At 35.1% G+C, this 27,151-nt stretch overlaps 2 protein-coding genes across 3 annotated transcripts in view; one reads left to right on the forward strand and one right to left on the reverse strand.

Moving 5' to 3' along the window:
* Nucleotides 1-18,969, reverse strand: part of LOC126825742 (transmembrane protein 248) — a 38,585-nt gene extending 19,616 nt beyond the window's left edge. Inside the window, exons 1-4 of the mRNA XM_050555523.2 lie at nucleotides 18,815-18,969; nucleotides 14,462-14,620; nucleotides 13,504-13,685; nucleotides 9,491-9,606 (exon numbers count right to left, since the gene is read on the reverse strand). Coding sequence (XP_050411480.1) covers nucleotides 9,491-9,606; nucleotides 13,504-13,685; nucleotides 14,462-14,617 — 454 coding nt within the window. The 5' untranslated portion in view covers nucleotides 14,618-14,620; nucleotides 18,815-18,969. The remainder of the gene's footprint in view (nucleotides 1-9,490; nucleotides 9,607-13,503; nucleotides 13,686-14,461; nucleotides 14,621-18,814) is intronic.
* Nucleotides 18,970-19,270: 301 nt separating this feature from the next.
* Nucleotides 19,271-26,908, forward strand: LOC126825731 (max-binding protein MNT). 2 transcript variants are annotated; one of them, XM_050555500.2, is made up of 8 exons: nucleotides 19,271-19,487; nucleotides 19,770-19,917; nucleotides 20,080-20,121; nucleotides 20,457-20,568; nucleotides 22,745-22,928; nucleotides 23,161-23,244; nucleotides 23,658-23,885; nucleotides 24,667-26,908. In XM_050555500.2, the coding sequence occupies exons 1-8, from the start codon at nucleotides 19,421-19,423 to the stop codon at nucleotides 25,527-25,529; spliced, it is 1,728 nt and encodes a 575-aa protein (XP_050411457.1). In that variant the 5' UTR covers nucleotides 19,271-19,420; the 3' UTR covers nucleotides 25,530-26,908. The 2 variants fall into 2 exon arrangements, with proteins under 2 accessions (XP_050411457.1, XP_050411458.1); XM_050555501.2 differs by lacking the exon at nucleotides 20,080-20,121.
* Nucleotides 26,909-27,151: the final 243 nt, after the last annotated feature.

The following is a 27,151-nucleotide window of genomic DNA, read 5'->3' on the forward strand; positions in this document are numbered from 1 at the left end:
GATAGAACTAATTAAACACGTTCCAAATATAATTTAACACAGAGATCATTGCTACAATAGCTGAGTTATACAGGATTCCTGAATCGGAAGTGACGAACGCCAAAGGAAAACACGAGACATACCTCTATATAACTGGCTGAAGTGCCAACGGATAATAGATACATGGGCGAATTTCTGCTCACTAATAATTCCTTCGAAGACTAAAAGTGGTTGTGTGAGACTGTGAGAGGATATCTAACAATTTATAAAAAGAATTGACTGCCAGTGGATAAGAGAACACGAAAGAAAAACAGAAAAAAAGTCCGTGCATTACCATGTTTTTATAAGGTAGGGGAAAGCGGGGTTAGTCTGACCCCATTCATATCTCGCGCCCACTCGACTGTATGACGAAGTCCGCCATTGGGACTACTTTCAAGTTCCGGATTACCAACGCCGTTGCCCATGACGACGCATTTAAAGAATGTTTTTCTTTCAAGTTTATTCTATTTCCTTTAGACACGGACCAGTTTGAACTGAAAAGTCTACATACACTTCGAACGACGAAGTTTTGAGAACTTCTTTCTAAAAGCGGCAAGTTTTCCTAATAATACCCCCGTCAGACCGGGGTAGCGTCCTTACTTTGTTGCTACGGCGATGGAAAATAGTTTTAGAGCGCGTTAAGATTGCCATAAGCGTAGTGGAAACGCCAGCTATCGTGCTGTAGTCACCATGGTCGCCAATGATTGCCAAGTCACTGCGTTTATTTTGAGCATGTTCAAAGCAAACGCCAAGGTTCTGCGATCTAAACTATAAAACTATGAGAAAACTATGTAGTTTTTCGGGACATTTTCGCGTGTTGTGTTCACGTTTGCCGGCGACCTTGTGCATTTTCTGGTCGCCGTACGGTCGCAGCAGCGCAGTAAGGGCGCCACCCCGGTCTGACGGGGGCATAAGTAAGCCGGTGCCTCATCGCAATTGTATAGGCGTAGGTACATATCATTTACTGTCATACAACCGAGGCTTGATGTTCGCCCATTCGGACATGGTGACTTTGAGATGAAATTACTTGTATACGCCTGTCAATAAAACTATTTAATGTATGCCATAAATTAGCCAACTCCACTGTCTTTAATCTAGTATGGTCTGCGTCAGTGGTTCTCAACCTTTTTGTGCCAACGGCACACCTTGAAACACATGAAAAAACAGCGACACACCCGACTTAATATATATGAAAAATATTTGATTTTTTTGCAAAATAAAAAACATGGCAAATCATAGACAGCATGCAACTGTAGTCTCAGACTAGTCATAGATACATAGTATGGCTCAAACTAAATGGCACACATAGGAAGATCTCTCGGCACACCTGTGTGCCGCGGCACACTGGTTGGGAATCACTGGTCTACGGTAACGTAGCTTCAAAAGTTATCAAGATATGTTGGTTTCATTAAAAATGGTGCGAACTAGCCCCGCTCTCCTCTATAGAATGAATATAAACAAGGGAATGTACGGACTATTTCTATTTTTCTTGTGTTCTCTTATCTAATGACATTCAATTACTGTATTGAATTGTCAGCTATCCTCTTACAGTCCCATATAACAACTTTTGGTCTTCGAAGGAATTATTAGTGTTTTCCTTTGCCGTTTGTCACTTCCGATTCGCGAATCCTGTATTACTCAGCTATCGTAGCAGTGATCTCTCTGTTAAATTTATATTTGGAATGTGTTTAACCAGTTCTATCACATATGTGATAATGACTGGCACCAATATTGTCCTTTAAAGATGTACGGTACACTGCTGTACGATTTTCAAACGGTACACTCTTGAGTTAATCTAGTCTAGTTTGGGGGCATTGCATTTTGGGCTTGGAATACCATGCCCACCACCAGATACCCGGCAGACTTACATTCTGATGATACCAGATATGCATGCATTGATACCATATGATATAGTAGAAAATTGGTACACTTTTCAGCTAGGTTGACCCCCCTGGGCCCCTGCTCTATATGTCAGCTTTTACTTAAAAAGAATGCAAAACATGTCTCTCCACGAATTATATGGTACATTGGATGAAACATGTCTCTCTGCGAATCATACGGTACATTGGATGATAACATATCTTGTCTAAGCAGTCTATAAAGGTTGTAACATTTAATTCTTTTGTGGTCAAAACTGTAGTAATGTGCCGATATGGCTAATTAGGAGATAAGCAATTCCTGTTATGTATTTAGAAGGTGTTTATCGTCCATTTAACCATGCTTGAATCATTAGAACATGAGACAGCATCGAGTTGTTCTAATGGATAATTCAAGCATGGTTAAATGGACAATACACCCTGATAAATGCGAAAGTGTTTATCGATATTGTAGTCAAATATTTAGGAAACATTTATACACCCATTTTAAAAAGTTGTTTTTTGACCATGTGCTTGCATTCATTTTTCAAAATATTCTCAACTAATTTAGACCATCCCTGCTTTCCTCCAAATTTAAAATGCTTGAGTCTCGAGTTGCTGGTACATGAATTATGAAAGAAAATGTTATTCGGATAAAATATTTTTTTAATGTTTGAAGATTTTTAAAAGAACAGAAAATTAGTCTTATTGTGGTATTTGGAGACTGACAGTGTCAGCTGTGATCGAAATAATTCCAGCCTGCTATCCTTGACTAAAAGAGGAGTAAATCTTGGTGACAAAGATGACATCACTTTGGGAGTTTTGTTTAAGTTTTCAGCCTTTATTATTTTGTTTGCAGACTGTTATCACAATTTTGTAGCTAGTTCTTGTTCACATAATTACAGTCCCTACTTAAACTCCTCAAAAATACCCTATAAAACTATGACAATGATGTCTAGCCTAAGATTCTAGTGGTTGCTATGTATACTGTTCTGACGTGTTGTCAACAAAATGTCAATTTTTGCATTATAATTAGGCCTATATTTCAGCTGTTATCTTCGACTCCCTCATTATATTTTCAAGTGATTTCTTGCGACTAATTATTAGACAGATCAAAGCGTAATTTAAGAAAAATTCCACCTGATTAAGTAACCAGCGGCTGCCAGGCAGGATACGCCCACATTTTGCAAGAGATGGATAGAGAACAAGCAAAAAACAAAAGCGGTTTTTCGTACAATCAGGGGCAATAATCCAGAAAGTTATGTGCAAATATCAAAAGGGACTGAGATCTTTGGGATATAAAATTGTGACCTCTAGAGGGTCCACAACCTTCGTATCACACACTTCTACAGAATTTGCGTACAAAGAGCGGAAATTTTGTCGGGCAGTTTCATTTCGATTTTCCCGAAATTCAAATTCAACCTCCATTATGGTGGAATGGTGATGTATTTAAACGGTTTTTAAAATCGGAAAAAAATTGTGACCTCTATCGAACATGCAAGGGCCATAATCCAGGAAATTAAGTTCGGGTATCTGTGATTATCAAAAGGAACCAAGATCTTAGTGTGTAATGGTGATATAATTTCTTTTAAATCGGATAAAAATTGTGATTTTTTGTTCAACCAAGGCCCTAATTCAGGAATATAGAAAGAAACCAAGATATTTGGGTTATAGACATGCATTTCAAGTTTAACCAAAATCAGATGAAAATTGTGACCTCGAGAGGGTCCACAACAGTGATGGGATTTCAAAATTTTTCTTGTCGGACATTTTACCGAATATAAGGGGCATAACTCTTATTGTTATTTAAGCAGAAGAATTCATACCACAATTAAAGATAGGTTGCCAGGCAACGAAACATACGCCCACAGCGGCTAAATCGCCCCAGCAGTCGACAAGGGTTGTCGCATATTTATTCCTTTGTAAGTAATTGGGGGCCTTTACCAGACAGTTCCATACAGATCAGATTATAATTTTTGCCGTTTGAGGGTTGACAAGGTTCTACAAATTGAAACAAGGGTCTCAACTCTGGAAGTAATCTACAGAAATTGTTGAAATTTGACAGGCTTTTTCGTTTCACAAATTTAAATGATGCATATAAATTTCATACATATCGGATGATAACTTTCATCAATCGAGCATTAACAAGGTTGAACAAAGTTAAACAAGCGCAATAACTCTAGAAGTAATAAATGGAATTTTCTGAAATTCAATAGGATTCTTCTCTTTACTAATTTAAATGACGCATGTAGATTTCATACAGATCGGCAGATAACTTTTGATGTTAGAGCATTCACAAAGTTCAATAAAGTGAAACAAGGGCCATAACTCTAAGACGTAATAAACAGAAATTGCTGAAATTCAATAAGCTTCTTCGTTTCACTTATTTAAATAATGCATATAAATTTCAGAAAGATCGGATGATAACTTTTGGTGTTAGAGCGTTCATAAGGTTCAATAAAGTGAAACAAGGGCCATAAGGGTAATACACAGAATTGCCTGAAATTCAATAGGCTTCTTTGTTTCACTAATTTAAATAATGCATATAAATTTCAGAAAAATAGGATAATAATTTTTGGGGTTAGACTAGTTAGAGAGTTTAGAGAGTTCACAAGGTTAAACAAAGTGAAACAAGGGCCATAACTCTAAAAGTAATAAACGGAAATTGCTGAAATTTAATGTGCTTCTTCGTTTCCCCAATTTAAATATTGCATATAAATTTCACAAAGATCAGATGTTAACTTTTGGCATTAGAGCATTCACAAGGTTCAACAAAGTGAAATAAGGGCCATAACTCTAGACGTTATAAATGGAAATTATTGAAATTAAATAGGATTCTTCATTTCACTAATTTAAATAATGCATATAAATTTCAGAAAGATAGGATGAAAAATTTTGGGGTTAATAAAGCATTCACAAGGTTAAACAAAGTGAAAAATGGGCCATAATTCTAGAAGTAATAAACGGAAATTGCTGAAATTCAATAGGCTTCTTCGTTTCCCTAATTTAAATATTGCATATAAATTTCACAAAGATCGGATGTTAACTTTTGGCATTAGTGCGTTCACAAGGTTCAACAAAGTGAAACAAGGGCCATAACTCTAGACGTTATAAACGGAAATTATTGAAATTTAATAGGCTTCTTCATCTCACTAATGTAAACAACATATATCAATTTTAAAACAATTGGATGATAACTTTTGACGTTTGATTGTTCACAAAAAATTGTGGACGACGTACGTACGGACGTACGGGGGCGACGGCAATATATGTCCACATTTCTATGTGGGCGTATAAAAATCACATGTCGACAAAATATTCAAATCCCGTACGTAATAAAAATTCATATTTAATTCCTGTATGGTATTCAATTCATACCACAATTATAAATCACGTCAACAAAATATTCAAATCCTGTATGTAATAAAAATAGGCGAACTTCGCTATTTTTCATATTTAATTCCCGTAGGGCATTCAAATTTATGTCAGTAACATTCCTACAAAATTAAGCATTTTCGTAATACATTGAATGAAAGCTTGCCGATGCTGCTTCGGCATCAAATTCACAACCGTAATATTCCTTCAAAATTACATGTCTTCGTTTCTATGGCAGCAAATAGAATGCAGAACTTCCGAAATAAGAATAGTTTGTGATGTCAGAACATCGTTTTATAAAATGTCAACAAAATGTTCAAATCTGTGCGTAATAGAAATAGGAACACCTCACTATTTTTCATATTTAATTCCCGTATGGTTACGGTATTCAAATGTCAGTAATATTCCTACAAAATTACAGGTCTTGGTTTATATGGCAGTAAATGAAAGAAAGGCGTTCGAAATAATAATACTTGTGGTGATGACATAGCTAACTTCAGCGTCTGGCGTACGTGACTCACAGCTTCATAGTAAGCACTGCCTTATATGTTAAGCAATTTTCGTACGGCAATCGAGATCACAGGAAAGTGTATCTGTGGATGAAAATTTATATATGGAGTCTTAAAAGATGTAAAAGATATCACAGACAAAATGACTGTCCATTGATTTAGGGTGTTATATACTCTTATGATCTGTGACATCTATGACTAGTTTATAGATGCTGTCGGCTCACATCAATGCGGTTAAAATGTCCGCCAATGTGGATTCAAATTATAATCACTCTTATTGGACTGATGAATAGTCCAACAAAGGGGAAGCAATGACTTCTGTTTAAGATGAGATTGATGAATAACAGATTGTAGTTAAAGGGCAAATCCCGATAATATTTTGGAAATTAAAACGCCTTAATTTTATTAAAATCCTTAAAATCATCTACCTTAGGGTCGAGCAACTAACTCAATATATGTGATACGTTTCAAACAACTTAAACTGGTCAGTCTTAATCTAGAAATGGAGACCGGTGTCCCAAGCTGTATTATGTGGTGTCTGGATAAAACCAGACTTTTATTTTATAAAAATAATGTTTAGGTGAAATTTACCTTTCGTTATCAAGTACAGCACATTGGTCATTCACTGTAAAGACATCTAAAGGAACGGGAATCGATTATCCAACCCAAAAATTGATCTGAAATCTTAAAAGGGTTACGTGACCGGATAAGCAGTTTTGGTGTTCACGTCCAAACGGCTTAATATTTTGAGCTGAATTTTTGGGACAGGGTAAATACACCATTCCTCTATATTTTGGCGCTTAAATTTTATACTTACTCAGACTTTTATTTTTGAGACTCTGTTCAAATCGGGATAGTCCCTTTAATCAAGGTAGGTGTATAGACGGTATAACACGATAAATATGTTGATCACTTAATTACCTAATCAATCCAGCCTATTATCAATGATAATCGGGTTGAGTGGCAACTATACACTCAGTACACTATATTAATTTTGGAATTTTGAATATTATTCACCATGTCTTGATGTTCGATTGGGCATGTTCCCAGTCAGACAATTTTAGGCGTTTGAAAAATAGCTTCGGACAAGTCCGGAAAATACGGGCGAAATCCCATCCCTGGGCCACAACCCTGATACACAATATTTTGACACTAGTTGCAAATGAGGGGCGGCCATTTTGTCTGTCAGCTTCGGTCCGATTTTTACGAAATTTGAACTCAACCATCCATAGGGTGTAACGGTGATATATTCAAACGTTTTTTTTAAATCGGATAAAAATTGTGACCACAAGCTAAAAACAAGATTTTTCGTTCAATCCGGGGCTATAATTCAGGAAGTTATAGTCCGATACATGCCAATATCAAAAGGAACCGAGATCTGTGGGTTATAAACATACATTTCAAGTTTAAACGAAATCAGATAAAAATTGTGACCTGTAGAGTGTTCACAAACAATTGTGAACGTCCGGATGGACAGGGGCGGTGACAATGAAAATGTGGGCGTTTAAAAATTGGTTGGTGAAGCTAGCATACTCAAAAAAAAAAAACCCAAACAAAATCGTCCATACTGTCACTGTCTAGTTACGAATATATTTGGATACCTGAAAACGGTTTTGATTAATTTATGACTGATTTTCTACTGTTTTATGTATTTCAGAAATGTGTTTGAAAATGGTGTTATAGTCATGTGTGCAGAATTTATTGAAGATATTTGTCAATAAAGATTTGATTTGAGGAAGATCATTGAGCACAAAAATGAAAAGATAGGTTGCCAGGCAAAGAAACATATGCCCACAGCAACTAAATCGTCCGAGCGGCCCACAAGGGTTGTCGCATATTTATTCTTTTGTAGGTAATTAGGGGCATTTAACAGACAATTTCATACAGATGACATTATAATTTTCGTCGTTTGAGGGTTCACAAGGTTCTAAAGATAGATTGCCAGGCAACGAAACATACATCCACAACAGCTAAATCGTATGAGCGGTCGACAAGGGTTGTCACATATTTATTCCTTTGTAGGTAATTGGGGCCTTTACAAGACAGTTCCATACAAGGTTCTACAAACTGAAACAAGGGTCTCAACTCTGGAAGTAATTTACAGAAATTGTTGAAATTTGACAGGCTTTTTCATTTTACTAATTTAGATAATGTATATAAATTTCATACAGATCAGATGATCACTTTTGTCATTCAAATGTTCACAAGGTTCACAACTGCCATAACTCTAGAAATTATTGACGGAAATGGCTGAAATTCAATAGACCTCTGTTTCACAAATTTAAATGATGCATATAAATTTCATACATATCAGATGATACCTTTCATCAATCAAGCATTAACAAGGTTGAACAAAGTGAAACAAGGGCCATAACTCTAGAAGTAATAAACAGAAATTGCTGAAATTCAGGATTCTTCTCTTTACTAATTTAAATGACGCATGTAAATTTCATACAGATCGGCAGATAACTTTTGATGTTAGAGCATTCACAAGGTTCAATAAAGTGAAACAAGGGCCATAACTCTAGACATAATACACGGAAATAGCTGAAATTCAATAGGCTTCTTTGTTTCACTAATCTAAATAATGTATATAAATTTCAGAAAGATCGGATGATAACTTTTGTCGTGAAACAAGGGCCATAACTCCAGCAGAAGAAATTAATGAAGTAATTGAAATTAAATAGGCTTCTTCATCTCACTAATGCAAACAACATATATCAATTTTAAAACAAACAGATGATAAATGTAGCCTGTAGAGTGTTCACAAGAAATTGTGGATGACGGAGGGACGGGGCGACCGCAATATACGACCACAATTCCTTGGGGCGTATAAAAAGTAACATTTAATATTTATACGCAGTGATTCGCCTTGAGAATTTGGAGGGGGTTTATTGTCCATTCGACCACACTTTTGACAGCAAAACATATTGGCCGATACAGATACAATTACCGACAGTGACTCATTATAAAAAATATTACTGATTAAAATACCTTGAATGCCATTACAACTGATGTAGATACATTTCACTATTATTCGGGAAAGGCATGGTACTATGTTATTTTGGGAATTAACATGAACACAAAGCTTACAAATTACCGAAGGAGTAATTGGTCACGCTTCCCATGCAGTTAAAAATACACACAATCTATTGAGTACTTAATTATTGTTGCATTTCTTCATATTTAAGTTAATTTAACACAAATTCATTGTAGACAGACAAACTTGCTGGCTTATTGACCTAATTCCAATTTAAACGTCCTTCAATAACTGTGTGCTATTGAAAGGCTATGCATTTCACATGACATCGATAATTTGATATCGGAGATCATGTCGGAAAAATATATTTATTATTAAAGATTATTTATCCGGATATTCTGCATTCTGTAAAGTATTCAATGACTATTTATATTTTTAATATATATTTAACAATATCACCGATAGTATCTTTATAAAAGGAATAATATTTATAAGTAGAAAACCAACTGGTATGCCACTTTTACCACATGCACACTTGATACGTATATGAGTTCTTGATATGTGTACTGGTCTAATACTATGACAAACTTTATTCTTATTTTGTCGTGTGGTTTACCGTCATAATTTTCTGCACTGCTCTAGTATGAGAGAATCATTTTGACTTAGTGTGAATGATGGTGTATAAAAAATTAGGATTGAGGGGGTGCACTCTTTCCCTTCATATATGCTGTAGATTTTAAAAACATGGTTACCTTGTAAACCCAGCTGATTCCCAGTTAAAGTAGTTGATAGATATGTTACATTATGTGGAATACTGACAAAGTCAGTTGTTGGTTGCATTTCTACTAACATTTGTAAAGAAACATTTCTGAAATAGATTAAAGAAAAATAATTATAAAGTTGAAAGAAATACTGAAATTTAATTCTATATCTCAAATCAAACTATTCAGAAGATTTTGCTGATTTTTTTGTCTTGTAATAACCAGCGGTTGCCAGGCAAGATCCGCCCACATTTTGTAAGAGATGGATATCTAGAGAACAAGCTACAAAAAAGCCAGCGGTTGCCAGGCAAGATACATCCACATTTTGCAAGATGAAGAAATAGAACAAGCTAAAAACAAATCGATTTTTCGTACAATCAGGGGCCATAATCCAGAAAGTTATGTTCTGAAATGAACAAATATTAAAAGGAGCTGAGATCTTTGGGAAATAAAGATATATTTTAAGTTTTATCAATTCAAAATCAGATAAAAATTGTGACCTCTAGGGGGTCCACAACCTTTGTATTACATACTTTTACACAAATTGCTTCAGAGAGCCGCCATTTTGTTCTGGGGAGTAGCATTTCGATTTTCCCAAAACTTGAAATCGGCCTTCATTATGGTGGAATGGTGATATATTAAACAGTTTTAAAAACTGGATAAAAATTGTGACCTCTAGAGAATCCACAAGCTAAAAAACATGATTTTTCGTCCGATTTTCACAAAATTCGAACTCAACCAACATTACGGTGTAATCCTTGAAGTTACGGTCCGATACAGGCAATATCGACAGGAACCGAGATCTTAGGGAGATAAACCTATATTTCAAGTTTTGTTGAAATCGGATAAAAATTGTGACTTGTAGATCACGGACAAGGGCGACGAAAATATACGTCCACATGAAAATGTGGGCGTATAAAAATTGTGACCTCTATAGGGTCCACAAGCTAAAACCGAGATTTTTTGTACAATCAGGGGCCATAATCCTTGAAGTTACGGTCCGATATCGAAAGGAACCGAAATCTTAGGGAGCTAAACCTATATTTCAAGTTTTGTTGAAATCAGATAAAAGTTGTGACCTGTAGAGTGTCCACAAACAAATTGTGGACGGACGGACAAACAAACAGGGGCGACGGCATAATATGTCCACATGAAAATGTGGGCGTATAAAAAATCATAATGGTAAACGCTGTTTAGAACTGGTTTATTGAACTAATTTCCACCGATATGTCGCATGGCATTGGCATTCGGCATTGAAGATTCTATCAGTAAATTATATTATTAATGACTGTTTTCGGGGTATTCAGTGTTCTGTCAGGGGACTATATTAATTGAAGACTTAAATTTACCTAACAACTGGTCAGTGAATCCATCAATGTATGATTCAGTTATTTTTTTAATATCTACCGATACCTGGAATTCATACGGAGCGTGGAAGACGCTCGGCTCGATTGGCAAATCATGCCGAGATCGTCTTTTTTTCGCCACATGTGTTATTTTTACTAAAGCAGCTTACTGAACTTGTTATGAATAATCTGTAAGCTTGTTTTGTTTCTTTACCAGATTATGAAAATTACACTTAAATGTGCTAATTAGGCTACTCGGATTATGAATCACAAGGTCGATTCTCACTAAGGTATGACTGTTGTTGTAGCCGACAAGCAAGTTGATTGACTTCTTAATTAACAAGTAATATTTAACTTGTTGTAATTTATCAATTCTTGTCGACATATTTGGCACATAGCCATTAATCTTATAGGTATGGGAATCCCTGTGACGTCACAACGCTTGTGCTGGGTATTGTGACTGCAGTCTCACATTTTCGTTACTAGAGTAACTAAGTTTTGCATATTCTACAAACAACTTTCGTTGTGTCACCTTTTAAAAACCCAAAGTTTTCCCAAACTTTAGATTTATATTTCGCTGGAGGATTTGATATTGCGACTGTGTTTTCCACCATTTTGATTTTTACAAGAGCTACTATCTATTATATTTACGTTCTAAATTTATAAAATTCTAGAGTAAAATGTTGTTTTATGTATTTAAATATGCATGTTTTATTAACTAAGCTTATAACAAACTTTAAAATTCGGAAACAAAACAAAAAGGTGTTAAAATGTTGTTAATCTAAACTTACGATACTAGGGGTAATTACGGTTGTGCGCTAATTATAGTAACACACGTGTCAAGACTACTGGACATCGTTTGCAAAGTGTCATTGTTTCAAATAAAATTTAGTGTATATCTAAAGTTTTTAAAGTTCATAATATATTTGAGAAAACGCAAAAAAGAATCGTGAAAAATCGATTCGGCATCCCGCGATTCAATACAGGTATCGTGAGACGGTGAATCGCGATACATCGATTCAACGATATATCGTGCCAGCACTACACAACGCGAGGAATGGTGTTTAAGCTTCATAATATCACTGAAAAACCTAGTGTTATTACTTCAGATATTTTTCGCAAACAAGCAAAAGAACCGTCAACGTCCTGGTCCAACCCAGGCTCAAGACCGCTACATCCGGGTCACTCATCTGCGTGACAGATTCCACCCAGCGACTCAAACAGGTGCAGCAGTCGTCCGAAGACAAGGACCAGTAAGTGCCAACACCGTAAGACGTCGTCTAAGAGAAGTAGGACTACGTGCACGACAACCTTATGTTGGAACTATCCTCAGGTTGACATGGGATCAAGGACACCAGACATGGAGAAGAGTAGACTGGCAAAGAAGTGTGCTCTTCAGTGATGAGAGTCACTTTCATCTTTATCACGCTGATGGCCGTCAACGTGTGTGGAGACGTCTTGGGGAACGTCTTGCAGACTGCTGCATCCTTAAAACGAATTGATGGGGTGGGGGAAGTGTAATGGTGTGGGGAGGCTTCACATTTCATCACCGGACCGCCCTACACATTTGCAGGGGTCGCATTAATGCTGTAGCCTACCGTGATGATGGCCCGTGGAGGACACGCGCGCTACTGACATCTGTGTCGTACTATGGGTTTTGAACCCTCTGACTTTGTACCGTTGATTACAGATTAAACATCCATAAGTGTACAAATGTGTTGTTATTGATGTGTTCCCATTTGAATATTGTTCACAATAAGAAGCAAAATAAATAAGATATCTTTACAGGATCATTTTGTTATACGAAGAGCTAAGTGCTGCGTTTTCCATGGCGCTCCGTATAATTTAACATTCATAATTTTTAAAATAGCAGCAAACAGTCCACCAATAAAAAAAAAAATAGCAAAGAAGACTACTAAAATATATCTTGTACGAGAAATGTCTTTATATATTAAAATTTTTTTTGTTCATGTGTTCAGTTGCCTGCCCATACTGCACACAGCGATGCATCTACTTCATACCTCGAGAATACATCATTGCGCTAAATGCCTTCCATCTAAAACGCTCAAGTGATCATTTTGGGGCGGGACTTTACGGCCAATGAAGTATATATACTGCTTTTTATAACCGAAGCATGTGGTTTATGTAAACAAATATGTCATTGTCAAGTTAGCAAAATTTTGACTTCTGCTATTCCGGTAAAAGTGATATATAATATGTGCCAATGGGTGATATTGCAATACAGTCTTTATCATTGTAAACTGCCTTTAGAGTTTCAATCTGTTTATCTTTCAAAACAAGGTTACATACTCCTAAATTTGTCTTCGAAAACAATATTGAATAATTAGTGGACTATTTCGTGCTTCCGCTCTAATCAGTTTGACATCTTTCATACACACAACGGCTAAATAAACATATCAAATTTCATTCAATAAAAGAGAAATAAATACTCTAAAAATTTCTAAAGGCATACTCAGTGTTTTCGAATAAAATCATCGGTTAATTGGGTTAGGGCCTGTTCTCAGGCGGAGCTAACTGTACACAGGCAGCCCAAGTTTAGGATGTTGCCTGCCTTAATTTTCTATTTCAAAACTCCTGTACATGTAGCGGAGGTGTTTCATGGCACGCCCTAATCAAATGATGACATTTTTCACTTACACAACTCCTTCTTGTTGTTGAGTATTTGAAGGTGTAGTTGGCATCAAATCTTGTGTTAATTTACTGATCTTATTACTGCTGCTGGGTGTTGGACTGGAATTTGATTCAGTTACATAATCGCTTGAATTACTCATAACACAAAATTCCACATCAGCAAAACTCTCTAGAAATGTATTCCAGTCCTTAAAAAAAAAATTAAAAAATTTCAATTTCATTATTTAATTCGTGTTTATGTTGTATAAGCTTATTGAAAGATATCCTTCCTCATCCTATATCCTATTCTTCACCCCTATTCCTTTTTTTTTATCTTTGAAAACGTCATAGTATGTAAGTTAAATGATCATTTTTCATTGCAGTATTAGTAACTTTACCCAAACCATATCAATTTACAATTCTAGTTTGGTTTGGGATCAAACTGGTAATTTCATTTTCTGAAATTCCAAAGATCTGATCTGGTAAATGTGTCTCACACCCAAGCCGGGAGGGGAGACGAGATGGCCAGCCAAGTGATCCCGGTATTGGCTGGAAAAATTCTTAAGAATTTTTCAACAGGGTTTCCTCTTTGTCAGAGTTGCTAAAGGAGTGTAATGGCAAGGAACAGCATCTAGTCCTGGTCAATCAGATGGTAAAAACAAAAATCCAAAAGAGGTCTGATTTACACCTAGGCATGCACATAACAAACTCTTGAGAGTTGGAATTCAATTTCTGTCCAGGAAAAATGCCCCCCATTGCACACTGCATGTCTGTCTTCATTAACCTGGTTTGAGCAGAAAAATAAGACGTTCAACCCTATTTCATTTCCATCGCAGCTTCAACTTCAGTTACCTAGGATTAAATAAATAATTAAATTCGTTACTGTGCATGCTCTCAATTCATCAACAAGTTCTACCTGTAGGCTGTGCACATTAATATTGGATTAACTTTGATACAAGATACTATACATATTCCACCTACTTACCTCAGCCATATCAGGATTAGGGAAATCTTTAACTTTAACAATATAGGCAAATGTGATTAATGCAACAGCAAATGCTCCTAAGCAAATCATAAATACAACAATTGGTGGTCGACTTTGAGAAAATCCTCGTAGATTTTCCACCATTGTGATAGCCATTTTCTGTAATAAAAAAACAAATCCCTCTTAAGATCAATATATGACTAATTCTTTATTTATATTTATACATCTATAACCTCCACTCCATTGCTTGGTTGATGTTACTTTTATTTGGTCCTTTTTAAGGTTCAAATGTTTTTAAGGACTCTCACAAATCCTTCCCTTAAATACCATCAAAAGTTTAATCATTACCTTGCCAAAGATGCATCCCTGACCGGACTAGGTCTTCTGTCAAAAGATGTGTGTTCAATACAACACCGCCTTGATTAGGCCTGTTTTGGAAGGTACAGAGATAGATACTCATTGTGTTATTGGTAATCAATAACTAAATACAAGTCATGTATAAATAGCAAATGTACAGCAAATCGTATCAAGCATTCCAATTATGCTAGTGGATTGAACTGACTTCAAATCTACACTACCACCATCATTTCTTTTAAAATTACACTTTCAAAGACGGAAAAGAATTCACGATGTATGAAAAAAGATTACCTAGCGTTGATATTTTGATTATGTTTTCTTGATTAAAGATAGGTTGCCACGCAACGAAACATATACGCCAACAGCAGCTAAATCGTCCGAGCGGTCGACAAGGGTTGTCACATATTTATTCCTTTGTAGGTAATTGGGGGCCGTTACAAGACAGTTTCATACAGATCAGATCATAATTGTTGCCGTTGGAGTGTTCACAAGGTTCTACAAACTGAAACAAGGGTCTCAACTCTGGAAGTAATCTACAGAAATTGTTGAAATTTGACAGGCTTTTTAATTTTACTAATTTAAATAATGCATATAAATTTCATACAGATTGGATGATCACTTTTGTCACAAGGTTCACAACCGCCATAACTCTAGAAATTATTGACGGAAATTGCTGAAATTCAATAGATCTCTGTTTCACAAATTCAAATGATGCATATAAATTTCATACATATTGGTTGATAACTTTCATCAATCGAGCATTAACAAGGTTGAACAAAGTGGAGCAAGGGCCATAACTCTAGAAGTAATAAACAGAAATTGCTGAAATTCAATAGGCTTCTTTATTTCACTAATTCAAATAATGCATATAAATTTCAGAAAGATAAGATGGTAACTTTTGGCGTTAGAGCATTCACAAGGTTAAACAAAGTGAAACAAGGGCCATAACTCTAGACATAATAAACAGAAATTATTGAAATTAAATAGGCTTCTTCAACTCACTAATGCAAACAACATATATCAATTTTAAAACAATTGGATGATAACTTTTGGCATTAGAGCGTTCACAAGAAATTGTGGACGATGGACAGACTGACGGACCGACGGACGGATGGATGGGGGCGACGGCAATATACGACCAAATTTCTATGTGGGCGTATAAAAACTATGTGTGATTTTAAGGCTATAGAATCCCTTGCAAATAGGGCTGTGTATTGCAACCAAAAATTGTATTGCAAATATATTGCAAAGCACAGTTTTATTTTGAATAGTTTTATTGTTTTAATTTACAACTTTGGTCTTGTCTTTGGACACATTGTTTACTACAAAGCCTGAATAATATAACTCATTACGTGAATACACACTTCAGTTTATTTGAATGGATTCTGATGCACAGACCTACAGCATATATGTCATGTCAGAGTGTCAGAGACTGTCCCGAAATGAACTAGTAACATTCTTGCAAAACAAACTTTTAGAATGTTTAAGGGGTGAGGCTACCTGAAAAGTGTTTTCTGAAATTCTAATGCCATTGAATTGAAAATGGCACAAGTAGTTAGGGAATGTAATAAACGTGGGAAAACTTATATTAAAAAAAAAAGTTGTTGCCAGGGTAACACATTTTTTTGGAAAAAGTATAAAAAACGTAGGTACACCATATCTCTGGCACTAACAACAAATGTCTCATTTTCGGACTGCTTATTCTTTAGTTTAATGATAACCCTAAAACCAGACAGAGTTTTTCACTATAATTTTTATAGTTTCTTGGAAAATGATGTTTAAAACATTTGCCTCACTACAATATTTTGTCTTGGGAGAAATATTTTTATAATACTTTTGAAATATTAATGATAATTCAAATTGCTTTCTTTCTGATTCTGTGGTAGATATTAGTTTATATACCCTGCAAATTTGGTGAGGATTGTTTAATTAGTGACAGAGATATAGCATACCTACCTTTTTCATAATTTTTTCCCAAAAATGTGTTACCCTGGCAACAACTTTTTTTTAATGTTAATTTTCCCTTGTTTATTACATTTACTAACTATTTGTGCCATTTTCAATTCAATAGCTTTAACATTTCAGGAATTTTTTTTCGGATAGCCTCCCCCTTAATGAACTCTAATTCCAATAAAGACATCACAATAACTTATTCGTCAGACATATTTTATTCTTGTTTACCTTCACTCTGTTTTTCTTAGTCACAGCAAAACCAACATAGAAATATGAAGCACAATTGAGTAATAGCGATTGTCATAATTTTGAATATTTTCTTAATCATTATTTCATCGAGCCAACAGGGCCGATGTCCCCTGCCACAATCTCAAAATAAAAAGATGACACATATTAATTAATTGCACATTTATCTTTTTGAAAAGTATCAAGCAATCAAACTGATCAACTATACTTAGTCTAAGCAGAAAATTTTCACTCAGTCAAGGTTTTAAAGTACCTGGTAGTGAAACTCTATACTAAGTTTCATCACTCTTAATAAGTTCGAATCAGAGTTATCTTGTCCAAATGCATCAACCAATTTTTGTTCAATCAGATGCACACAGTATTTTACGAATAATCTCGATTAAATAGATGCACGCAATATAAACAACGATACTGGTTGTCGGCAGCCCTGGACATAGACTGGATAACCTGCTCTAATACGTCAGACTCGCTCCTACATCACTCCTTTTCTGACTTGCAGTCAGAATAGCGCAGTGACGTAGGAACAAGCCTGACATCATTTATCACTTGCAGTCAGAATAGCGCTGTGACGTAGCAACAAGCCTGACGTCATTTAGAGCAGGTTGTCCAGTCTACCCTGGACACAACACGCTGTTAAAAAATACGGCCCCGTCTTCTAACTAACTTGGTGGACATAATTGAAATCTAAATATAGGGTAACACACAAATTTACAAACTCGGCCATATAATGAAATGAAATTTATGTAGGTCTGGGGGAAAAAACTGGGATTTTTGAAAAAATGTGATTGTAAATTATTGTAATTGGGCTAGGCAAAGAAATAAATGACTGAAGATTCTCAACTTTTCAAAGATTTCAATTTTTTTCTCCCAGGCTTACTAAACTTAAATTTTGTTTTATCTTATATGGCCAAGTTCGTAAATTTGTGTGTTGCCCTATATTTAGATTTCAATGGACTCCGCCAAGTAGCTTAGAAGACTGGGACGTATTTTTTAACAGCGTGTTGTGTCGCTCATACTGACTCTAGCGAGGTAAGCAAGGTCTTATTTTGTCACTAAGATGTTCCTTTACATTGTACAGGCGTTCACACGGTTTGACAAACCACCGTTTAGCAGTAAAAAGTTGCCCAGTAAAATTGACTGGGAACTGGGAAGCGATTTCAGTTTTGACAAGGATTCAAAAGGATGGTTCCTGAACGTACAGGGCGAGTGTAATGAGACCTAAGTTCAGAGCTAAAGTTTGAACTAATACTACTGTAGACGGGAGTGTCTATGTATCTGTACAGTGTTATTGCTCTCTGTCTTTTCCTATTTCTGCAACACTTCCTAATCCTTCAAATCTTTGTTACAGATCAACTGTAAGCAAAGATCTCTGTGTTAAAAATTCACCTGGAATGAGTTTAAAAAGTCCATCACATCTTCATAAATATTGGCTCGCGCCAACATTCACACAATCATATTCATTCTCCTTCAATCTCTCGACCTGCACTGATAGTGATACATATTTAGTAATGCTTATGACTATTATGAGTGTTATAGCAAAGGACCGCACCACCCATAAAAAACAAGCCTAGATGACCAACCGGCGTCCAAGACTCACAATACACACAGACATCGCAATTTGCAATGCAAGTATTTTAATTTTAATAAACAAATTACGTATCAAATCGATCAATCAACTGTGTAACTGTAAGTGTGTTGTGTAGGCCTACTGACGTACTGTCAAGTCGTAATTCATGGAACAAGTGCAATGACCCGTAAGTTGTTATAACACCAAAACCACAGACATAGCCTACTTACCGTGGTAAACAATTACACCATTATTTGAATAAATGCAATGTCTGTTTCCAAAGGATATACGTCACCCCTATTCTAATACTTCAATAAATTGCTGATTACGACACGACAGCAGTCAACCACTCCATGGCGTCACGCGTATTCTCGCGTTGCCTTTCGTGATTCTATCTGCTCTGGATTGAAGCATGGAAACGCCCATAATTAATTATAATATTCATCCATACTAACAAGATGGAGATTGTTTTGTTCTTTTTATTTATTTGCGTTTTAAGATTACATGCTATAAAAATGTTGGATCAGATTTTAAAAAGATATATATAAAAAATGATTCGCGAACTATTCTGTCGATATTGAATCGAAAATGAAAGGTCTTCGACTGTAGCGCACGTGAGCGAAGTAGCGAACGTTTTGACAGGTGTCAATCATCAACCATGTGTTCATTTCATTTGCATAGTGCAGAGTGTTTTGATCAAGTCGACCGCCATCTTATGTCTAAGCGTAATTTTAGTACCAATTTCACCTAACTAGAACATAGCATCGTGGATTTCATTTACTTCTAGATGCAGTCTCCAGTGCAGGGATATCGTTTTTAGATTCTGATATCTTGAGATGAGTCTAGATACGTTGTTAGAAGCGGCTGAATATATTGAGTGGAGCGCCCACAGTAAACCACGTGGTAAGCTTGCACATGGCTTTACGTCGTATAGCCTAATAAATAGTAAAATGTGGCGTGAGATTTGTGTAAATAAATACTTCATTTTTGACTTTCCATTTTGTCCAGCATCGTCTTGCTTTCAAAATATATCCAATGGTCTTCATTTAGCTAATGGTTGCCTCTGATCTTGCGTAGCCGGTAGAAAGATCGAATTTATTATGAAATTATTATAATTACTTTGTGTGTCGTTAGCTCGATAGTCATGCAAACCAAAATTACATGTCAATTTATGAATATTTTTAGATGACGACGGTTCACCAGGAGGGGAAATTAGGACATTTATCAAAACAGAAACCTTGGCCGATGGAGATTCTTCTTTAGATGATAGTATAGGCAGTCAACGTGGTTATGGATATGCAGACGACAGAAAAGATAGACGACGAGCCGGAGGGTAAGTTGTCCTAACTCAACATGGCTGACACCACTTTGACATTGTAGTTATTTCTTACTTTATTTTTCTCTCCATTCATGCATGTCAATCGATAGATTAGATATTACGCGCATTCGAATGATAAGGCATTTTGTTTATTTCCTTTATTTATATTTCTTGTAGGGCCGGAACTCGCGAAACCCATAACAAACTGGAGAAAAACAGGTAAATTCACATTTCACTCACGGTCACCATACCATGGATCTAAAATGCCACTGTGACATGCGATGGTGCATCAGCTATAAATAGTGAGAACGTAAAGATGCCTCGTGGCTAGATAAAATGTTATTGTTATGCGTAAATGCCTTCATGTGAATATATATTACATTTAAGAATAATTTTTGGCTTGCCATAATTTTTCGGCCTAATTTATTTTCTCTTTTTACTGACAATACTGATAATAGATCTAAATCTATTGATATATTATTTACAATAAACTAAACACGATAATTTCTATTTATTCAACCTATCACCATTATTTATTCATTTATTTTTTTAAGGAGAGCTCACTTGAAAGAATGTTTTGATATTTTGAAAGTTCAAATTCCTTTTATGGAAGACAAAAAGACTTCTAATTTGAGCATCCTGAGGGGAGCTTTAAAATTCATACAGGTAAAATTGGACTATGTCAACTTATATCAAAAATTTGCGTTGATAACAATTATATGCAGTCCTTTTCCAGGTTAAAAGTCTTGCATGTGACAAGTTGTCAGCGCAATGTGATGTTACTAAATATAGCCTATTTACCCACAATTCTGCTGGAATGGGAGGCGTGGTTTCATCTGATTTTGGGCGTGATCAAACAAACTAACGCGTGTCATGTGTATTTTCAATGAGGGTTACTATTTATAGACGAGTCTTTGCACCTGTAAGGTTTTCATTGGTTGAAAGTTGTAAACATGTTGCCACGTGATGATGGATAATATTTACATGTGGGCGTTAGCAAAACCACGTTATTTTCTATATTCTTATCTACGGAATGTAGACTCGTGTCATCGCTTGATAGCAAAATGGAAAATAAATTTGAAAATTGTTCGATTTATGAGGTGCATTTAAAGATGCATTATTCAAGAGCTAAATTAAAATATGTCAATTGCGCCCAGGTCTTACTTTAGGCCTTGTGACCATGTGTTAAAAATGTTATAATTATTCAAATTATTGACTATTGTCCGCCACCTTTCGAAGAAAACAGGGGACTATTAAATTTAAATGGGTCTGTCTGTCTTTTTGTCACATTCTTTGGGACACAATAACTCTGCTTCTAATTAAGCTAGAATGTTCAAACTCGGTGTAGGCGTTTATTAGGTGATTGCCTTGATGGAGTTTGAAGATCAACATTTTCTGTTTAGGGTTGATGATGTGGCACACGATAACTTTAGTTCTGATTAAGTGAGAGTGATGAAACTTGGTTTCATTACATCAATACCTTGACTAAGTTTGATAATGAGCATTTTCCGCTCAAGTAAGCAGAGCGATAAGCAATTTGATTGGTCGAGACTTTGGAACACAATAACTCTCCTTATTGAGATAGAATGTTCTAACTTGGTGTAGGCCTTCATTAAGTGAATGCCTTGATGGAGTTTGATAATAAACATTGTCTGCTTAGCTAAGCAGAGATAAGCAATCCGATTGGTTGTGCTTTGGGGCACGATAACTTTGGTTTTAATTAAGTGAGAGTGATAAAACTCCGAGTAGAGATTCATTAAATCATTCCCTTGACAAAGTTCGATGACAAGAATTTTCTGCTTAGGCTAAGGAGTGATAAGCAATTTGATTGGTCATGACTTTGGAACATAACAACTCTGGCTTTAACTTATGGTGAATATTTAAACTTGATGTAGATGTTCATTAGGTGAATGTCTTGACTGAGTTCAATGATTAACATTTTGAGCTAAAGCTAAGCAGAGCTAAGCAATTTCATTGGTCGATGCTTTGGAACAAGATAACTTTGATTCTATCTGATAGAGATTGATGAAACTTAATGTATAGTTGATAATCAGTTTGATTGCTTGATACTTTTGAAAAAAATAAATGTGGCATTAATTAATATGTGTCATCTATTTATTTTGAGATTTCAGCGGGGGACATCAGCATAACTGTTGGCTCTTATTTACAAGAATTCTTTTTTGAAATATACAATTTTAAAGGGTGTACATTACTTGGTCTCTATGATTTATTTTTTTAAAACATTTTTTGGTTATGTTCACTCATTTATAAGCAATAAAATAAAGAGTTGTTGGTTTTAAGTCTGTTTCTATGTGCATACTTCTGATAATGTTCATAAATTGCTGTCATCCACAATTATGAGAACTCTAGAGCCTACATTTATCATAAATCTACTTAAAATGTAGGCTGAATTTACATATATGTGAGGCAAATTTGATTAGTTATCTTGTGAATGCTCTAGTTATGTTTTATCGTGTGAATGCTCTATGTGCATACTTCTTATATGGTCATAAATTGCTGTCATCCACAATTTCTTATGAGAACTCTAGAGACTACATTTATCATTAATCTATTGAAAATGTATATGCTGGATTTACATTCATGTATATGAGGTGTAGAATTCTATTTAATTTGATCAGTTATCGAGTTATGTTTTATCAGAAAAAAGGTTTTGTTTGGTTTTTTTTTACTCAAAGAATTGCAATTTGACAACCATTATGGACAACTTGAATCACAGACTTGTTGTGGGTATATAATGTTGCAAGCCAACCTATCTGCTAGCTGCGCTGGTACAAAGACATAGTCACTAAATTATAAGTTATGATGTATTATATTTTCCCAGAATATGAAAAGAAAGGAAAAGGAGTTTGACAGAGAGCTTCATAGATTAGTTAGTGAAAAATCAAGATTACGGGAAAGATTAGAGAAATTAAAAGTTGATTTGGCTAAGCTTAACATGGATGTTGATCTTACTAAATGGATGCCAACCCAAGAACAAGAAACAAATTCAACATCTACTGCATCAGGTATGCTTCAGATATGTTGTCTACGGACTAGGTCAAGGGAATGTTCTTTAGCTCACATGGCAGAGGTTATAGATTCTATATCTGTGGTTGCATACAGGTCAAAATAGTGATTTTCATATTGAAGAAATATAAAGCAGTTGGAAAGGATTTTTTTTTAGGATATATCAATTGTCAAGAATTTTAATTCCAGTTAAGTTATAAACTTTCTGATAATCAATTAACTTTATTTTAGGTGATGGAAGTCCTATTGTTAGTGATAATGATGAAGACAATGATAAACGACCAACTAATAAAAAGTTGAAACATTCATCTAAAGGTAAAAGTCTTGTTCATGCTTTCTTACATATATTTATGCACAAGTTTTAGATTTAATTATCTTATTCAGATCTCTGCTGATCACTGTTTCAATTACAAATGTACTTGAAAAAATATTATGAAATAGGATAACAGATAGTTTGTTAAATGTTACATGTCGGATTGTTTGCAAACTTCATATATTTTGACCCTGTTGCATGAGGACTACATAGAGTTACCTAAGGAAACAAGTTCTATGTTGTCTACGGTATCACCCTAGGTGGAAGTGGACATATAACTCTAGAAACGAAGAAACGAAATGGTGCATTATAAAACGTTCAATTTATACATGCTCTTTGTATGACAGAGTTCTTATAGTTTTGAGTGATCAAATTAAGAAAATCTCCGTACGTTTTTCTTACTCTTTCATTTCAGATAAAGGTCCATCCACACTGACTCAAATGATACTAAATACTTCTGTGCAAATGATACAGCCACAACCGACAATATCCACATCAAAGAAATTTTCACACATCAAAGGCACATCTGTTACACCAACGATGCCTACTCATATCCGAGCACCAGTGACACAGTTACTACATCAAACACTCAGTAAAAGACAAGCTTTACAGAGACAAAGAGAACAATTAGCTGTATCCCAAGGTTTGTGTGTTTTAGCATCATTTGGTTATCCTAAAAATACTACTACTAAAATCAATAGGTTAGATAAAGCGATTCAAATTAAACCTGTTGATGTATATATACTCTTCAAAAAAAGTAGGGGATAATCAGAAACAATACAAAACTGCAGAAATGCACTGCTGTTTTTATTAGAGGTAACTAGTGTATGTTAATAACAGGCCAATTGCCTACACTTGAACATAAACAGTTCATATGGGCGGCTTATCTGATGGCCCCATTTCACTCGCAAAGAGATACACTGTCAAAAGTGAAAATGATTTTTGTCTTAATAATGAGTAATTGCTCCACCAATCCTCAGACATTCAGCAATTTGTTGTGGCATGCTCCTAATCAACCGTCCAATCACGATTTGGGGCAATCTGACCCACTCCTCTTGCAGTGCCACGGCCAATTCTTGCAGTGCCACGGCCAATTCTTGCCGTGTTGTCCGTTGATGTTGACGAACACGTCTCCCTATCAAATTAAACATAACACACTAAAGCAAAGATATGCTAAACAGTAAATCTTATTTATGCAAGAACCGATAGGAAAGCAAACATGGATAGGATAAACCAGCAAGTGGCATTTTTCATCAACCCTTCCTTGAAGTGTCAAATTTGACAATAAACCCCTCCCACGTGTATGGCTATTGTGTGTCACATGTGCAGCTCAGTGGTTCTGATGGGGCGATAAGTTCTTCATCTGTGATCTATTACCTAATTCATAGTCTCTTCTTGATTTAAATTTCTTTTTTTAATTTCAGTAAATACAATGAACTTGGGCATACCGTCCGCAGCACAAATGAATCCTTTACTTCAGCAACAGTTGGCTTTCCCAATCGGAACAACACCATTATCAAGCGGAAATATTCTTACTCCTACCATGTCGATACCCACATCAACTACTGGTTTACAAACTCCCATGTTATTGACGACTAGTACGACCACATCAGCATCCAGTACATACAATCATATATCAACAGCTACAGTTACATCATCCAGATTTGTTCCTAGTGCTACTTCATTACCTGGAATAACAAATGTGCCAAATCTTTCTGCTATTGGACCAATCTCAGCTCTTACTGGCATGAGTAGAACATCAACATCACTTCCAATTATTGGACAACCACCTACTGCGTCTATAGGTCAACCCATACCTCTGAAAACAACTCAACTTATTACTACCATAGTCACTCCGTCTGTTACCAGCTTAGCCTCTATGTCGGCCATTAAGCCTATACTGGCCACAACAAATGCTCATTTTATGACTTTGAATCCACTTCTAGCTCAGTTTCCCAGAAACAATACTTTATTAACAGGCATGACAAGTCAAGCTGGTACGACACCACAGCCACAGTTAGTGTCGTATGCACATATGGGTATGGGAACATTAACACCGATGACAATGATGCCCCAAGGACTTCAAATGGCTGGTTTTGGTAACATCATGTCGTCACATCAGCTGTTAAAACAGTTTCCAATTTTACAGCAGCCATTACTGCAGCAAATGCAACAAGGTCAGGTGATTGGTCAGCCTATGGTTAAACCGGTTGTTATGGTTTCCTTACCTAGTGCAGTAACGTCTGCTACCTCAACATTACCACTAAATATTGCTACAACCTCCTAGCATTGTATCATGACAACAGGTGAATGGAGTTGTATAAAACGTATATATAGTTATATCTGCGGGATTTATTTAAAGTGGGTGATTAAAACAAAGACGCCTCATTATTTAACTGTGATGTGTAAGATACCTGACCACCAACTTAAATAGTCTTTAAGTCTTTGCATATTGTCTGTGATGAATTGGGTTCATTAAATTTATTAAATATTTGACAGGAACTTGTATTTTCATCTCATTTGTGTTGTATCTCATCTCCACATCATATTTCATCCTTACTTAAAAACACACCTGTGACCACATTATTCCTTTGTGATAAATATGTCATCCATGTCAGTAACAGTGCATTGTGTAACTTAGATTTAGTTGATAGTAAGTCAAATCAGAAAGTTTTATTCATGCACCTAAATGGGTAAAAAAATGTTTACACAACAAAAATCTGTACTTAATGATGATTGATGATTATAAGATGATAATGTGTAAGTATTGACATTGTTTAATATAGATAAAATCAAAAAAATATTTGTGTTAAATTTGATAGTATTTTATTATATTAAAAACTAGAACAAAAACACACTTTTATTTATAAGAGAAAATTGCCAAAGAAAAAATGTATTTATTGTATATTATCCTTTTGTTATTTAAGATCTTACTGAGAGTGTTTCTTGGCTAAGATTTTGTGCGATATTTCCATGACTTCCATTCATTTGCATATGCATGGCATAATCAAAGTTTTTCATGACGGTGTGATAGTTAAATGATCTGTTCATTTTGTTGAAAATTCATCAACATTTTCATTTCAATTATAAATTTATAACACATTTTTACATATAAAATTTAGTTCACAATTTGTTTTAAATCACAATAGTAATCTTTAATTGAAAATTACTTAAATTAATAGAATTTTTGTGATAAAAAAATCCACAAGAAAATCCTGTGCCCATTTTATTATTTTTTTTTCTGTTTGATATGAAAATAAGACTTTGTAAACTGTAATTGTTTGAAAAAATCCAAATTTTCTTTTGTTTTAAGTCAATCTGAACAAAACAATGTTTAGACATTGAAATACCAGAGTGCTATGTATGTTTTGTTTCTTAAGTTTAAGTATTTGTATGTACCATGTATACCAAAATTAATTTATCAAAGTTCCTAATTGGAATGGATAGGGCTATAAAGCATATTATAGTGTTTATCATTTACAATCAATATTAAACTATTTGTTACATGTATGTTTATTTTGTAGATCAAGGCAGCTATTGATATTATGAAGATATGGTAAATTATTATTTCATGTTATTCATTGTATAATTCTGTGTAGCTCCAAGCTTAATATATTGTTCATCAACAATTTACAAGAATATTACTACAGTAAATACATGAATAAAATCACATTTATTGTTAACTTGTCATCTGTATATATACCTTGCTGATTAGCAATTATCTCAAAATCACTTTATTTGAATTGTGCGTTTGTGAGTTCTGCGTAATATGTCTTGTCGGTATATTTGTTTTCGTGTAAATTATGTGTGGTGCAGTCCCCCTGCACTTACTTGAAAGAATACATCTTCAAAACCACAGAATACTTTATAAAGCAGTGCTCCAGTTGAATGCCAGAAACAACCAACTGG

The sequence above is a fragment of the Patella vulgata genome, chromosome 6 (genome assembly GCF_932274485.2).
Source record: "Patella vulgata chromosome 6, xgPatVulg1.2, whole genome shotgun sequence".
Lineage (NCBI taxonomy): Eukaryota > Metazoa > Mollusca > Gastropoda > Patellidae > Patella > Patella vulgata.